The 18,140-nt window shown below is 39.5% G+C and overlaps 1 protein-coding gene across 1 annotated transcript; it reads left to right on the forward strand.

The window, feature by feature from the left end:
- The first annotated feature begins 12,672 nt into the window (after window positions 1-12,672).
- cd28 (CD28 molecule) lies at window positions 12,673-17,611 on the forward strand. The gene is made up of 5 exons (XM_030427562.1): window positions 12,673-13,063; window positions 14,827-15,047; window positions 15,883-16,039; window positions 16,139-16,302; window positions 16,443-17,611. Exons 1-5 carry the CDS (start codon window positions 12,991-12,993, stop codon window positions 16,539-16,541), a joined length of 714 nt encoding a protein of 237 aa, XP_030283422.1. The 5' UTR covers window positions 12,673-12,990; the 3' UTR covers window positions 16,542-17,611.
- Window positions 17,612-18,140: the final 529 nt, after the last annotated feature.

An 18,140-nucleotide genomic window follows, 5' to 3' on the forward strand; every position in this document is an offset into this window, starting at 1 on the left:
CTACTTTGGCTCAGATCCAGCATGCATCCACAAAGTAGCTAATTTAAGGTATGCAATACATATAATGGAGTAAAAAGTACAATATTTGCCTCCAATATGTGGTGGAGTGGATGTCAGAAAATGGAAATATTTATAGAAAGTGCAGTTCCTTAAAATTGTTATGTACCGTACTTAAGTGAATGCAATTAGTTACATTCTATTACTGACAGTACACATACAAGTGGGCATACTCCCAGGTCATAACATTACACCTTGTCTGTGTTGCAAAATGTATCCCTTTGTTTAAACCCCATTAAAAAATGACAATAAATGTAACTTGTACTTTGATGTGTGTGCAGTGCTGTCTGCAACATAAACCTCCACTTGCCAAAGTCAGACAAGGTGCTTTGGAGTATTGTTTTTACTCTCTTACATCATTGTGCTTTATTTTCCTTTCTCTGGAAAGAATAAAAATAACAACACCCCCATTACAGAGAAAGACTTGAGTCTCAACGTTCATCCTCCCACCCAACACCTGTATCAATGTGTTATTTTTTTTAAGGCAACAGTTAAAAAAGAGTTAATGGTGTTTGCACAATGACTAATTTAAAAGGAAAAAAAAAAAAACATTTCACCAGGCTGATAGAATGCTTTTCTCGAAATATAGTGTGATTGTAAGTGTTAAACGATATTGTGGTTTGTAACCCCCCTCACCCACTCTCTCCTCTATCTCTCTGTATGCGTGTGTTTTCAAAGTAAGACTATATTTGTATGTTTTGCATGCACATTTCTTATGAACATTAATATGTTGGCATGCATGCATGTTTGTTTGTGCATGTACATAGACGTGTAAATGTATATCTTTGTGTGTTTGTGTGTGTGTGTGTGTGTGTGGGTTTGTGTTTTTGTTTGCAGGCTTACCTGTAAGCATGTATGTGTGTGTGTGTGTGTGTGTGTGTGTGTGGGGGTGTGTGGGTTTCTGCCTTGGTTTCACAGCTTCACACAGGAAGTACCCCTACCAGACTGACACACTTTAATCTCACATCTCTGTAATGTTGAACAGCGATGGGTTTTTCTTTGACCGGCTACCTTTATACAGAGGGGACAGTTTCTACCTTATTGCACCTTTGTGAGGAAAGAAGAAAACTTCCCTCCGGGCAGACCACTGTCAAACACTGATAATCAATAGCAACCGAGCAGGAGGACAAGATGAGCGTGGGGGTCCTGGTGATGATGATGGCATGTTTGAGTGATGGACAGGTCACAGGATGTTCAGGTAAGATTGCACTTCATTGGTGAAATTGCTTCTGGATTAAGACTGTTAAAAGTGAAACTGCTGAGACGGAGATTTTTAACTTCAAAACTTTCAGAATGACTACAAGGACTGTCATGTCATGTGTCCCGCTCAATAATCTACAGTCAGATCAACATACCGGGAAAGTGGAGCTGGTGAAATACATCCCGGCGATTGAATCATTTCTCCGTTCGCTTCAATAATACTGAGTGGATCCTTTCAAACGCAGTGCTCCGAGATCTGCAGCTCATAACCCTCAGAAACAGAGAAGAATACAATTTAAAATGATAATGCTTGTAATCGTTTAGGGATTATCCAAAGCAATAATTTCATTCCTCCTCATTGCAAAAAAGAAACACGGAACAAACTCTCCACACTCCATTGTTTATGATAGCTGTGAAACTATACAATGGAAAGCTGCGGCTGACTATGACCTCTGCTACTTCCGTGCTTTGCATTGTTGGACAACACTATCAATAAATACTGCTCAGGCTGTTACAGAAAATTTATCACACACACCAAAGTAACACCTTGATTAAATCTCGGAGTCAGTTCCGTTAGCATGGCTTTCCTTTACAATGATAACACATTCTGGTGAATATCTCTCTCTCTATGTGGTGACAGCAAGCAAATTGGGGTGCTCAAGGAGACCTGCAGATCCAGCCTGTCTACTGCTTTCTACTAAGCACAGAGAGCCATTCTGACCGACAAACATCACCACAGGAGCAGCACAGTTTCAGTTCTGCTCCCATACAGATGTCACACAACCATGAGCTGCAGTCACTCTACCTTGCTGCTTTATGTTTTTGGGGGGCAAGAAAACTGGGTCCCCAATTAGAACTTAAGCGACAGTCTTATGAAGTGACGCCTCCTCTTCTCCCATGAGCATGACTTAGATTGGCAGGGCCGGTTAAGTAGACTCGACACACAACGATGACAACATTTTTTAACATGCTCCAACCTGCCCTATATAGGGTGTCTAATTGACAAAATGTCATAAAGTGTCCTCTTGGATGCCCCAGATGATGATCCAGATAAAGTGCTTTATATAATCTGACAATCGAAGCTGATGGTTGGTTTTATCCGATCATCTGAAGGGCTGCATTTCTTGCTTCGTTGGACTGTGTCTGCAGTGTTTCCAGACATTAGCAAGTTACAAATCAGAATGGCAAAACTTGAAAATATGATGAAACTAGGATTCATATTTTACGGGGCAATTTGTAAAATATGGCCAGAATTTTGGTTAAAAAAGTGAACAAACATGAAAAACGGAAGTGAAGATACAACATTGCTGATGTTATGTCAAATTTGTCTCTGTACTCTGTTGTAGCAATGTCTATTGACATTAGCGTGCTAGCCCTGCCCGGTCCCGTATCATAAAACAACTTTGTACTATAAGAGGTGAGAGTCTGATCGTTCCCGTACTTTTAACTAAAAATCAGTGACAATAGCATAATTATTATATACAGTGGACAGTGCTGAGCTTTATGATTTCTTTAGTAATTTAATAACACATCTATGTGCTTCTTTTCTGTCTTTCAGATGAGGAATTTATCATGGTGTCAAATCACAGTAAGGCATACATCTCCTGTCCATCTATCAAGGCCAGCAGCTCAGAGATCAAGTACCTGCTGTACTTCAATGACAGCTGCATCAGTGAAATACACCTGAATAAGGTCAGTCAGTCAGTGTGTGTGTGTGTGTGTGTGTGTGTGTGTGTGTGTGTCTGTGCTGATAGGCGTCTGTATTCTGGACTTTTTCTAACCTTTCACAGATCTTTTATTGTATCATTCCAGTTTCATATCCTCAGTTTTATGTGTCATGTCATGTTAATGGGGTTTTGGCACATGTGAAACGGATCATCAGGCTTTCTCAGCCACAACTAACACATTACAGTTTATTACTGTGCATTTTAGATAGATTGTTTTACCAAAGCAAATTTAACTGAGCTTGAGTGACAAGTTAAAAGACACGTGCTGAACCCTGACAAACAGGAGGAAGCCACACTATCTCACCTTTGCTCCAGGACTGCAATGCACTACCATCTCCTGCAACTTGGGGTTAGCTGTATAGGTTGTAAAACCCCCTGAGGGCAACTGTGTGAACATTGACTCACATAGATTACAAGAACTCTTGCATGCATTTGACCGCACTGGTCCTCATGAATTACAAGGTTTATCTCTGACTACACACTCTGTTACTCAGTGGCTGAGTTGCATTGTGGGTAACATAGGCTCCAGGTTTTAAAAAAGAATGTGTGAAATGGAATAAAAAAATAATAATGAAATAAAATCCCTGGCTCTGCTTTATTGATTCTGACATGGATGTAAACAGGGTTAAAGATGAATTTGAATAATAGTATTATTTGTTTTCAATCTTCTATAGATTTCATGATAATATTGCTGTCGTGAATTTGTTTGACCCTAATGATTACGGAGAGAAAAATCTGATAAAGTGACAGCCCTTCCCACAATGCACCATAACCACTGGGTGATGTCACTGAAGCTAATTCATCAGATTACTTGCAGCTTCCTCTGGAGCCACTACAGGCTTCATACTACCTTTTTCAGGTATGTAGTAGAATTCCACATGACCATAAAGCCCACTTTGATGTGTAAAACTAGTGGAGTTACCCTTTAATGTTAACACTGCAGCTTGCAGGCACACGATGCTGACAGTGGCAATGTGTCTTATGAATAATAACTGTGTTCATTTAAAACATTCTACAGCGTCAGCCCTGAAGTCTTTATTCTTTGTCTCTGACCTTTTCATTCCACCTTTTCCCTTTGTTCTTTTCATTAGAATTTTCACTGCATACTCTGCTCTTTCCGCCTTGTTTATATTTGATTATTTCCTGCTTGACCTCTGATATTACATGCGTGGACAGATGCGCTTTAACAGTGGACGGAGGTGACGATGGTCAGTACCACTTCCTGCACCTGCCTTACAACATACTGTGGGTAGCCTATTGACACTTTTGGGATAGTGTAACCCCAAAAGGATGGTCTCTGCAAAATCAAATGGGCTGGGAAGCTTAATTCGCGAAATCACGTGATCATGTGAGGTTAACCCCTAACCCTAACAATTTTCCAGGTTTCATGCGCTGCGCTTGTTGCTGAACACACAGTGGTGGAAATAATCAGCATCCTTTGAAGTACTACTGGCAACTACAGGTGTGGTTGAGATGCGACGGCCAGCTAGAGAAGCTCATTTGAAAACAACAATGGAGGCTCCACAAGAGGTTAGCATAGCTGCTGTAGCATTAGTCATATCCGAACTGGAGAGTTTAGTTCAGTTAAAGAAGAGCAAAGAACGACACTGTTTGACTCGAGGGAAAGGATGTTTTTATTCTTCTCTTGACTGGCTTTGGCACTGGCAACTGGCTACAATGGTGGGTGCACTCCTACTGCTGATCTGATTGGTTGAAATTATCTGGTGAAAGACAGTGACTGTTTGTGCAATCACCTGCCAGGTGCCTGCCCTTTTCCAAACAGCCTAGGCCACAGCCAGCAGGTCAAATATTTTATTCCCCACACTTTCAGTGGGCTGACCCATCTGCCATTTGCCAGAATTGCCGGAAGTTTGCAGCAGGGATGAGGGCATGTTCTCATGATGTGGTCAAAACACCCTGACCTCACACTTCGGTATGGTTACAGGGATCAACAGATGCATCGAATCACAAATTGTGCACAAGTTGTCTGCAATCAATGTCCCTCCATATAATTGACTCTCTCCTTCTCTCCTCCTTTACTTAGCAGTCGGGCTCTGCAGAGGCTTTGTTCTCCGGTCAGTTTGAAGTCACAGTCCGCAGTAGTGGCAAGTACAAGTGCAAGAGTGAAGTGATTTATCCTCCACCATACGCAGAGGAGTGTCTCTCCACTGAAGTCATAGTGGCAGGTAAAATGCAAGACCAACAACTCACATATACTCAGTTATTTGACATACTGTCATATTGATCCATACAGTATGTGATTTATTAAAGTACAATGAATTGTGTTCTATTTAATTCATAGAACAGCCAACAATCAGTGGCAACATCCCAGTAGCCAATCAGAGCTGTCCAGACAGGTCTCCATTCATCCCAGACGTGGTGTTGTGGGCGGGATGTGGTGTATTATTTGTCTACAGCCTGACAATCACCTGTGTTACCATTGTTTTATGGGTAAGTAAAAAAAACATGGACTGACTTCATGTATTCTCCTTGCACACATTATGTAAACTACCTGCAACTATAAGTGAAACGTTATAGTCCTGAGTTTCATGGCGTTTTAAGGAATTTCCTGTTTTATGTTTAAAGTCTCTCCCTATGAGTCATGTTTTACCTCCCACTTCCTGTCTTAACCTGTGTTTTACTTGCTGATTAGCTCCTGAAAGTCTGTGCCCTTCCTTCACTCTTGGTTTGTCTGCTTTCTTGTATCTGTTCCCCTTTCCTCCTGTGTGCTCTGTGTTCCTGTCTTGTTCCCCTGTGGCTTTCTGGTTTCTCCTTGGTTTTTGTAGTACTCCTTAGTTGCTATTGAATTGTCTTTTGGAGTATGTTATTAGAGCTCGCCTTTTTTTTTTGTCTACCTACCTTCCTCTGTGTCTTTGGCGTTTGGGTCCTCGCTTGATAAACTCCAACATAAAATGCTTTTCTCTTTCTCTCTTGTATTCTTCAGAGAAAGCTGAAGACAGATGAGGAGGATACATGTGTGTATGTTAACACCAGACCGGGAGAGATCAGGAAACCCTCCAAAGTTTAACAGCTTACAGCAATTATAAAGAAGTATGACCACTGCTGATATTAGAAATGTGCTATGAATGTGGTCTATGAAAAACTGGTAGTTGGTAGTTGAAGGATAGTTAGAGAGCTTGTGATGATTGTAATAATTAATCGTACTGGAACTAAGCAGTTCAAGGGAAACTGTCAGTTCGCTGTTCTAAAGTCTGTATATAATCGGAATTTCTTATTCAAAATGTAGTCATTCAGATAACGATAGGCCGGAAACAAAAGGGCGGGCAAAGTAGAATCCAAGAAAAACTGAAGAGGAATAAAAAAACTGAAGACAAACCAGAAAGCCACAGGGGAACGCAGCAGGAACACACAGGAGGACAGGGGAACAGACACAAGACTGCTCATTCTCTGAACACCACAGGATGGCGCCTTCAACACACAAGCTGCAGGAAGTAGCTGACACTGTCCCTCTGAACACAAGCATCATCTAGCATCACATGAGTCAACTCTGTACTTCACACCGTGGCCCACAGCATACATGGAAGATCATTTCTTGTGAAAATCTTGATCTTGATTCGGGGACAGTGACATGGCCGGCAGCCAGCTAGTCTTGTTCTTATACATACTTTCAGATTAGGTTTACAGTGAGTGAGATGCATGAAGTGTTATTGACTTTGAAGCTTGGTGGCATAATGTTAGCTTTCTGGCTAATAGCTGAGCCAAAAGGTACCATAAGCAGAGCACACTAGTTTATCTCTTGTTGAAGTCGTACCTAAGGATCATCCTATTTGGTGGAGAAGTGAAAAATGTTTCTATTGCATTGTTCTAGGCACTAGCCACATCCTCAGGTGTAGCGAGGGAAGTTAGTGCTTGTGAAAAACTTTGAATGCAAAACATGTAAAAATATACATTAAAGGTCTATTTTTTCAGTTTGTAAAGTGATCATGATGATAGGTGATAATTACTCCGTACATGTTTGAATTTTTTATTTTACTTAGTTTTTATATCAAAAAGTGATAAATACACAAAAAATATGCATCACAAATAGGGTTAAATAAGGAGGTACCTTAAAAAGTGATCCTACTGTAAGTCAGCATCATATTAAGGAAAGGTAAGTATAGTTACTTAAACAGAATCTGTAATAACTGTGCAATACAATAGCAAAAAGTCATTTGTGAAGGGGTACTTCAAAAATCTACAAAGTGTCCAGAACTGCTATATCTGTATTATGTCAGATACAGTTGCTAGACAATGCAACTATAATCACATATTTTTTCATACGCCATTACCTACCACTGAAAGAAATTTTAAAAAATATGTAAATGTTTATAATATTTGTGAGAAATACATTTTGTCAGTGTAAAAAGGGATTTTTGAAGCGTGTTTTGAACCAAGGCTACTGAGTTAATGTTCTCTGAAACAGGGAAATGAACATCAATATCAATCCATCTGTTTTCTATACCTGCCCATCTGTTTGGGTTGCATTCAGCTGGAGTCAGTACAGCGCAGTTGTCCTGAACATAGTGTGTCAAAGGGGCTGACAAACGTAGGTAAACATCAGTACCTGGTGTTACAGTTTAAAAGCTGCAACAGTTACAGTTAAAAACTTAATCTGATCAGTTGATGTTTGTGTCTTCAGTGAGCTGATCTGTGTTTTTCCAGGGCTGCTTGACCTTTATTTAATGCTGAAATGTTACTAACAAAAATAATTATACGCTGCCTTAGTAAGTTATTTGACGCAGCTTTTATTACGTGTGTATGCTGTATTATAATTGAAGGATAAAAATATTAACATGTTAATCTTAGTATCCTGTTCTCTTTAGTGATACCAAGCTGTTCACATTCTTAGATCACTAAATACTGACATTTTGTCACACTACGTCACAACAGGCTTACAACTCCAGTGTTAACCCCTCTGTGGCAATGTTAGGCGCTCTGTGCAAGTCAGGTGATATGAAGAGCTATAAAGTTCATGTAGGAAGAAGGTGGAGGTAGGTGATGGGTCAAACACAGGACTCTTTGTTTTGCTGACTTTTGCTGTCCATGTCTTTGGCTTACTAGCTGATCTCACAGCACTGCTGTTAAACATATTATGAGCTCTGTCAACAGAAAACAGTGTTTTAAAAGAAATACAACCACATTAAATTTAACTTAAGCTCCATCCTTCAAAATAATATATAGAATATTATCTATTCTTTATATATATGTAAGCAGTGCTGTGTAATTGACTAGACTGACATGTCAAGTAACTACAAACATGTACTTATCCTAGCAACAGATGCAGAAGATGAGCAAATCAGCTCTGAACTATATTGATAATGTGGCCTCTGTAGCAGTGGCGGTTATAGACCAGTTTTAATAGTGGGGCCAGGTTGGGGCCGGCTTTTTTGTTAGGGGACATATACAACCCGGAAAAAAAGATAAATCCCTCATTCAGACAAAACAGTGTTTACAATTTCAGCAATTTTGATTGGGTGGTAAACTGCTGAGACACTTTATTTCTGCCTTTCCCTTCAAAACAAAATCATTGCAAGAAATCTGTCATTGTCTTATTGATGCAGACTCCCTGTCAGGGGGGCCACAGGGGGGTCCAGACTTGGATTTATGGGGGCACTGGCCCCTGTTGCCCCCCCAGAACCGCCCCTGCTCTGTAGACCCTAATTTTAACCCAAACCAATAAGTTTTCCTTGACCTTACCAGGTAGTTTTATGGCTTAAACCTAACCAAACTGAAAGTTTCACAACATTAAACAACGTGACAAAACGTCAGTATAGAAACAGATTAAAACAGCTTTGCTTAACTGTAAAGCATTCACTGAACCTTTCTAAGTTTAATCCTTTTTAGATTCATCAAAAAACACCTTCATTGTTGAGTACTTGCAAAATGGATTTAATTATCTGGTTATCTGGTTACAGTGAGTCATGACTCATTTTCCTTCATGTTTAGTCAAATCACAACTTGAACAGTACTGACATGTGTCATGCGGCACTTTACTTAGAAATGATTGTAAGAAATTTTGTGGATGATGAAAATGCAGATTGGGTGCAATAATGTGCAAGTTATCACTATTTGAGAGAACTCTTCTCATGCCTCTGCAGGAAATGAACGGATGTCAGGCCTGACGCTCAGCACAGACAATAGTATGAATCCAATATTGCTGATCTCTCTTAATTTGTTTAAGGAATGTTTTATATTTCAACAATGCAATGAGACAGTGAAATGCTGGCTGGAAACAGCTCACTACACTTGGACATGTAAAGTACCAGCACATCATGCCAGTCGCCCAAATAAAATGTTGACATTGTATGTTTCTGCAAAGCAAGGATACAATCTGTCATTGGTATGTTATCAATTTCTACAATAGGTGTCATATACATGTATACATGGTTGCAGCTGTATGAAAATTGACAGTTGCCGTACTGTGTACACTTGTTTATCAAAGGTTTTCAAATTCTACTGAATTAGTGTTACTAAAACATATATTCCAGGTATATATCAAGTGTCAAGTGTGTCAGGACAATTTTGGGACATTTTCCGGCCGTGTTTGTGGCAAAAAAACAGGCAAATGTCTAAACCTTATCGGATCATAATCACAGTTGTCAAAATAATAAAACTTAAAACTGAACATAGAGAGATGGAGAGTTTCAACATACCCGTGGTTTGCACAAACAGTCCTTGTCAACTTTCTATTGGCTAATTAGCATTTTTCAAGCTGCTACTTTGCACTAAATGCATTTTCCCTCATCACAATTTCCGATTACGTAAGGCTTCATGCTTCAAGGCATTTTTTCCTTGATATGCTTTAAATTCAGTTCATAACAACCAAGCATTAACGCAGAACTTTAACATGAGAAAAGCGTGCTTTTGCTGTTAGATTCTTCTTTTTTTTGATCAGATATTATGTGAACTGCACTGAGATTAGCTTCATGATGAATTTTCCACATGTACAGATAGACTTACTGACAGCTTCTGATAAATTTGCACTTCATACTGAACCATACTGAAAGAATGACAGCAGCAAAAATAAACCACTGTTTTCCGGCTGAGTGAAGACTGTAGTGCTGACTGCAGCTTCTGCAAGTCAGCTCTGTGAGAATGGGGCTTAACCCCACAGAGTGTTTCCAGGCAAAACACAGATGTGACGTCAGGATGGCACCAAATATCATAACATCAGCACTTCCACTGTGATCTATCTGAAAACACAGTGACTAGAATTAGCTATTTTCCACTGCATGCAAATGATCATTGCAAGTGTGACGGATGAAAGAGCAAGAATGATTGTAATATTCCAAAGACGACTAGTGATTTAATAACGTAAACTGTTTGATATACGGCTTGTGACATTCCATCACATTCAAACATGTGAAATTAGCATTGATTGCATCACACACACTCAATTTCAACATACAACATATACATTACAAATGACAGGATTTCTTTTTAAAAGCTGTTTAAAGGCTTACAGGTGGTCTAAATGTAGAGAAATAATCTAGCTATTTTTGCTCTATCAATAAGTGACAGGTGATGTTAATTAACAAATAAGCAATAATGTTAACTCTTTGTACATAGAGTTTACTGTCTAGAAAAAGGTTTTACTTCATTAAAGGGAAAATTTAAAGCTGATGGTGTCCAACTTCAAGACATAAGAGGGCCCTGCCAGTCCTGTCTCTTGAACCTGTACCAGACCCATGAACAACGTTACCAGATTTATAGAGCTGGGGATGATATGACCATCATCCTTCAACATTCGCATTCGATCATTTGTATTTATCTCACCAGCGCAATCATCGTTTATACCCACTGATGCATTACAACCCATTGTTTTGTCACATGTGCAGATAAAAGCTAATCAGCTAACTTCTCATGGCCCTCTCCCAGAGCCGATGGTATTTTGTGGATCCCAGATGTATCATGTGACATTATTATGTCATGGTCCCTTTCCTTTCTTTAAAACAACATTGAGTTGTAATTTTTATTCACACATCTGTCGTAAATACAGTTCCCAGGTTTCTGTGACAATCTGTCAGATGTAATGTAACATTATTTCGCTTACCATAAACAAAACTTGGCACGTCATAACTAGGTTATGTCTCTAAAGCAGATGTATTGAAGTAAACATGCAGTCAGAATATGTACAAGCGCTGCGTAGGCCTACAACTCAGAACAATAACAGCATGCCGAGCAAACGTAACCTGAACCAGAGACATCAACACCTGGCTGTACCACGCTACCAGTCGAACCTCAACTTTGCTGACACAGCAAAACACCAAGCAAGTGTAACAACACAAGGCAGGAAACTTCCTAAATGTCTATAATGATCAAATTTCCAGATTCATCAAAATCAGTGATAAATGCACTCTACTACATGTCCTGTACCATCCAAATGATCTTGAAGCTGTCATTGTCAGGTAAAACTTTACGTAATATTCCTCCAGGTTTTTAAGTAATAGTTTCTTGCTTGTGACGAGCTGTTACTGACGTTTCTCAGCCAGAGTAAGTGACTGTGGCGTGGCGTAGGAGTTCTCTCTGCATCTCTCTGCTCATGCTGAGGAAACATCTCATTCTGCTCCTTAGCAAATCTGGTGAATGCTGCCCTTCAGTTGAATATTAGGTCTCTAGATGATTGATCTAGATTGATTCCCATTCGCTCTGAGAAATACTGACTGAAGTGAAGATGCATCCATCTGAAAGACATTCGACTCCCCTTACGTACTCAAGAAGAGGGCTGTTTTACTATATGTAGATATATTTGTTCCGACCGCAAGATGAAATCATCAGAAGATTACAGATGTGTTGTGGTATAATCACCACTACACTTTAGGAAGATTGTGCATTATTCACAAAGTTGAACACATCAGTCATGGCGACAAAAAAATGAAAACGGATGTGACTGTTCAATCAAAACCGCTGTGAATTTGAATTTGTCTTCTTATAGGCCTATATGCATATTTTCCATTTCATCACAATCTTGCAAATTTCACAGAGATTCAGTCAAGTGATCACCAACTAAGTATTAACACTGCAAAAGTTTCCACACAAACAAGTCGATACATTTCTTTCCACCTGGTTCCAGGTTGAATAGATTTCTTTCGAAGGTACGTTCATGAAGTAAGGTACATTTCCGCTCCATTCAGAGATAGTATTACATCACGTGACGATGGATTTTGCTGCTGCAGACACATTCAGAAGCAAGAGTGAAGATAAATCCACTTTGTAATCCCAAAAGTAAAAATATTATTATTCCTTCAGGAAGCCCTGTCTCTGCCCACGGCTGTCTCCTCCACAGTACTCCAGCTCCAGCTGGCTGCCAAATAATGAGGTTGTCGATTGGGAGCACTGCCACCTACATTTAATCCTTTTGATCATTTACACTGTAGACACATTTGACCTGCAACAAGTAACCCAAGTTGGGAAATTTTAATACCAAAGCGTTTTAAACAAAAATGTAACCTGCCTAAATGTTTCTGTGCTGTGCAACACTAATTTTAAGAGATTTTTCAAAGTGAGCATTGTTGAGGCATCTGAATAGAGCAAGAGGAGAAAACAACATTCAGCACTTTGAATGAAAAACCTTTGTCCAGGTGGAAATGTTTTGGCCATTTTTGTATTTATTTATGTGACTCAATATTGTTTATATTAAATTATGAATAATACTTTTTGACAAACACATTATTTTTAATGTGCATTTCGTTTTAAGCTGCTTCTTCTTTTTTTCAGGAGTTTTCTGGTTTGTTAAAGTGGTTAGTCTGAAATTTGTCCTTCTCAGGTTTCCTGCAGTACTGCAGCCGGTTAAACTTGCTGTCTCTCTTTACCGGCAATCATCATCATTTCCTGTGATGGCACAGAGTTTCCATGACAGCTGGGAAACACACCACTATAAAGCTTAGTTCTACTGTTTTTGCTGTATTTTGCTGAAATTTGTTCTTTGTGAAGGTGTGTGCTCACCGCATCTTTGTGAATTCTAAGTGTCTGTGGCTTTTCGTGTAACTGTGAGAGTGACTATAGGATGTTCCCGGCTCACTGTATGATGGATTGGACTGTGTTGACAATCCTCAGCCTCTGCCTGCCTGTGTTGTGTGGTGAGTATAACAAGACTTTTCCTGCTGTGAGAAAAGTGATGTGACATTGTATTTGCTCTGTTTTAATCCACAACTATCAAGTGACAAAAGGTGTATGGTCAACAAGCTATTATCAGATCATTTTGCCTGACAGCTGCAGGCTCGTTCAACTTAAATGGTGACCTTTGCCTTAAGTTAATCTATTCCAGAACCTCTCAGACACTCAGTTTGAGATGAACTGACCTTAGCCAAAGCTTGAATCACTCTGAATGGAGTTCATTTCTAAAAAGATTTCACAAATAATATGTAGAAACTGGGATTTATATTGAGTGCTTATAAACTTTTCTGTCTCATCAAACTGCTTTTCACCTGAACGGTATTGTTCAATCAATTCGAGATGTCATATTAGAATTAACTGTTGGTCTTAGTGGGCATAGTTTTAAACTGTCCTACTGTGGAACTGGAACCTGAAAGCACTGCAGTTCACTGCCTCAGGGTTGATACACACTGATTTAATGCTGTGTAAACTTTTTTCCATAACAAATCCCTATGCTGTAGCCTGGTGCTCACCTCCCCAGAATTATAACTGCACGTTGTAGCGAGGCAGACCACAACGGCTGCCTTTTGTAGGTTCTGGGAATGGGAGTTGTCACCTGTAGCCTCCCCAATAAACACACTGCACTCTTCAGTTGTTGCAGTCCCTAGTTTCTGGTTGGCTGCTGATTTGCTTAGATCAAACTTCTCCTCTGGAGCCTCTTTCACTGCCAGAGTGTCTCAGGGCAAGAGAGAATGGACAAGCTGAATGTCTGAGGGGCAGGCAGCCCCCCCAAGGAGTAGCCCGGTAGCAGGCTTGCTGAAACCAAATTGTTCAAGCTGGGTTTGTATGGAGAGGCTGCCCTCCCTGCAGACTCTTTGCCTGTCCGCTCTGATAAAAGAGCTGCCTTATATCAGCCTTTAGCCTACATTAAGGAATCACTATATTTCTATATTCTTATAGACATATCGCTTGTCTATATCTATATAGCTTGTCTATATTTATATAGCTTGTCTATATTTATATAGACAAGCAATAAAGCCATCGGGCTATCTTAGGAATTCTCTTGTTTTGTAGCAAGTGTGTGTGAACCCTTAGATTCACTGTGAGAGCAGGACTTCTGCAGAGCTGCTGTGTGCAGTAAAGCCACATCGTTTCATTTTTAATGTCTATATGTATTAAACACAGAGGAAGTGACCTGTAGGTGTCGGGAGATATAGGGTTTTGAAAGTCCCTTTTGACAGAGCGAAGAAATTAAATGAATAACTTCTGCTGTTGAGTAATAAGTACAGCGTGTGACTACATTGTCAATTTGTAATATCTAATGATTGATTACAATTTTGAAGTAAATGACAAAACATGTTTCATTGCGCACCACTCTCTGTGAACTTAAAAGGTGGCTGTGATATTTGCTGCTATCAGGTCTGTTCTGTTCTGTTCGGAAAGGTAACTCTGGCTGAGGTGATTGATGAGGTCTGAGGCCTTGTCTGTCTTGTCTTTTAGATTCATTACATAAGTAGAATGGTGCTCTACTGTTTGAAATTTACTCCTCAAACCTACCGAGCACAACTGTAGGATCCATGCATTATTCTCTGAGAAATCAACAAAATGTGTAAATTAAGTTAATGTTAATGTGGTCTTTTCTGGGCTGAGACCCATCCTCCTGTGTAATCCTGCTCTGAAAACTATCCATACAGTTAAAGAGTCCAATTCTAACTACTTCCACCCAATTCTCCCTTTCTTCTGCCAGCTGTGGAGGTGATCCAGCCCTATAGAGTGGTGAGCACTGATGGTACAGCTCAAGTCAAATGCTTCATCCAACCTCAACCATCTTACCAGAGCTTCTATGACCAAAACCCTAACCCCGAGGTGCTACGCGTGACTCTGCTCAGAGGTCTCCACAACATCCAGGAAGTCTGGTCGTGCAACTTCACACAGCAGAGAGAGGGAGGTGTGGAGAGAGATGGGAGGGTGAGTTCCATTCAATCAGCGCACATACTTTTAAATGAACACATGTTTTTGTTAAAGTGAGAACAGTTTTCAATATTCCATTAGAGGTTGTCTCTATTTGTGTTTCTGAAGTTTACAGGGCTTAGATGACATCACTTACCATCCATCCATTGCACCAGTCATGATTTTGCAGAATTCAAATCAGAATCTGGTTTTAGTTGTGTGGTTGCTTTTGTCAATCTAATCTAATCAAGCAGTTCTGCTGATTTTTTGTGATTAAACTGTAAATCATGTGTTTTATTTGATCTGCTCAATAATATCATAATATAACGCGCAATCACTTAATAATAACAATAAAAACAATAACAATTATGATAATAATAAAAACAATGATACAAATTCAACAATAATAATCATATGATATATTATTATATTATATATGATATTATAATAGTAATAATAATCATTATTAGTGTAAGATATTGATGGGATTCGAAGCCTAAGTTGATTAAGAAGAAGTAAGCAAGAGATTTATAAAAATTATACATTTTTTATTAAAATGATGGCAGAATGAAGACGGTCAAGTAGGGTCAACTTTACCTCCATGCTGTCCATGAGAGGCCTGGCCAATCATCTGATCTGATATTCAGAATTTGATCAAGTATCTGAATCTGTTTTTTGTGCCAATAAATTGATTTATTTTAATATTGCTCTTCTTGGCAATGATTCTGCATCGTCTCTCTGTCTGCAGTCACAAATCTGTGGACTAAAATTGCATAAACTTATGTCATGACTTCAATTTATGACACAATCTAAATCAGGATTAATGTGTTTTTTTTCTCCCCATGTGTTTCAGTTGCAGTGCTCTGCTCAGGTGACAGGGGGTGCTGTGGAGCTGACAGTGTCTGGACTGAAAGCCGAACACACAGATATGTATCGCTGTAAGATAGAAGTCTTCTACCCACCACCATACCTGAGTCTCACTGGCAACGGCACACTCATTCATGTCTTAGGTGAGACCCCCACACATGACATTAGGATGCTCCGCTGCATGTCTACACACTGAGCTCACAGCTCACTCACCTTCTGTCCTTCATTTCCTTTATCCACAGGAAACACTGACTGTCCTATGCAGGGGGCACGCAGACAGACTGCACCCCAGGATGATGAAGAACAGGATGAGGAGGACAAGGAGAAGATGGCAACATTTAGTGTTCCTGTGGGTGCACTGATGATAATGATCATCATTGTCCTCATCATCATCATCTCTTTTCAGGTCAGAGCATTATCATATTTTTTTATTTATGTCATAAATAAAATAACATTATAAAAGAACATAAACAAAACATTTCATCTTAATAAGGTAATCCTTTTTTTTTTTTACTTGATTGAAACCTGTGTGTTTTCCATTTGCAGACTCTCCAGTGTCAAGGAAGGAAGAGGGAGATGGTCTTGCCTGGTGTGCTTCACAAAGCGGATGCTGCTGCATTTTCATGCAATGAAAACATTGCATGAAAAGCAAACTGGTATCACGCCAAACAGTGTAATAGACCCGCAAGGTCCACCCGTTCCCCTCGTCTACCCCTCAAAACAACACAGTCAGGCTAGCAATAACAAACATGCAATGTCTGGTTACAATTTCAAAATAAAGGCAGCAAAAGTACTTGGTTAGATCATGATTTTGCTTAAAATAACTGCTTCCTCAAAACAGTCCTTTGAGACTTGGCTTCACACAGGACTCAAACCCTGGTTACCCAGTGGAAAGTCTAATTAATAAACCTACCAACCAATCAACCAACCCCTGACCTCCTCTTCATATCACAATAATCCTCTCCCAAATCATTAAGCCCCCTACTGATAATGCACCTTCAAACACACAGGTACTTTTCATTCCTTGGTGAGGAAAACTGTCATACTCACACTGTCCTCTAGTGGATCAGTTGGTCTATTACACACTTTGGCATGAGACTGGGCTGGAAGCAAACTGTGCGTCAGTGCTTTCCAAATCTCTAATAAGTCACCTTGGGGCCAGCATATCCAAATCAGACTTTTTATCTTCTTTGAAGCATTAGAACACCATTGATTTTAAATGTAGTGTTAGAGGCCTGTAAGTCAGTATTGGCTGTTTGTGATACATCACCTCTGTTATGATTGAGGTTCTTTTATGGAGAAACACCAAAATGATACTTGAGTGTCTGTGCATATTTTACTTATTAAGTATAAATATAATGTTTACATTGTCGTAAACACAAATTCTATTAAAAGCTGAAGCTTTTGAGTGGACTTGAGTTGTGGAGGCACCTATGAGCTCTCATCCTAACTGCAGCTAGGAAGGCTTGTATGGCTAATACAATGTACAAAATAGTTGTTTGATTAAAGACTGAACAATTTAATTTGAATTCATGCTTCAGCTTTGAAAATGTAAATGCTTCATATCATTAGGCTGCATCATGGCAATTGAAGCAACTTGCCTGTGATCGTATTGCTAGTTACCTTATTTGTATTTTTTGTTGCCATTGCAATGTTAGGCAAATATTCATGTTGGATATTTTCTTGAATTAAAGTTTTGTTGACTTTAAAATGTATTTTTGTGTTTGTCTGTTATTATTTGTTAAAACACAAATACCAATACCAAATATCAACTTGCCCAGGGATGAACCACACAGATCTTAAATCCAATCCAAAATCTTTACCATCAGTTGTCTCCTGCACATAGAGCATAAAACATGATTTGAAGATACTGTAGACAGAGTGATTTCAAATTCAATTTCAAAGTAGCAGCTGCAGAACATTCGTAAGGGTTGTGGATTCACAGAGTGCAGCTTTTGCTCACCTTAAGGTCAACAGGCTTGTAGGAGAAGACCGAAGGCCGACAAAATCAGGAAACTGACCACTTTACTTGCAATGAAGTTTATTGACAACAAGGTTGCGGTACTTAGACCTTCAATAAAAAGTTGGGACCTTACTGTATTCTCACACTCACTCTTAAAGTGATAGTTGGGGTCTTCTGATGTGGGGTTGTATGAGGTACTTATCCCTGGTCAGTGTATTACCTGCAGTGGATGACCATCGGCTCTCCCCCTGTGTGGAGAAGCAGCGCATAGCACCAACAGA

The sequence above is a fragment of the Sparus aurata genome, chromosome 9, assembly GCF_900880675.1.
Source record: "Sparus aurata chromosome 9, fSpaAur1.1, whole genome shotgun sequence".
NCBI lineage: Eukaryota > Metazoa > Chordata > Actinopteri > Spariformes > Sparidae > Sparus > Sparus aurata.

What these genes read in the sequence shown, in the direction of transcription:
- cd28 (XM_030427562.1), top strand. Translation starts at nt 12,991, where the DNA reads ATGTTCCCGGCTCACTGTATGATGGATTGGACTGTGTTGACAATCCTC. An exon ending in CACACTCATTCATGTCTTAG is followed by an intron (nt 16,040 to 16,138) that starts GTGAGACCCCCA and finishes CTTTATCCACAG; the next exon opens with GAAACACTGACTGTCCTATG. An exon ending in TCATCATCATCTCTTTTCAG is followed by an intron (nt 16,303 to 16,442) that starts GTCAGAGCATTA and finishes TTCCATTTGCAG; the next exon opens with ACTCTCCAGTGTCAAGGAAG.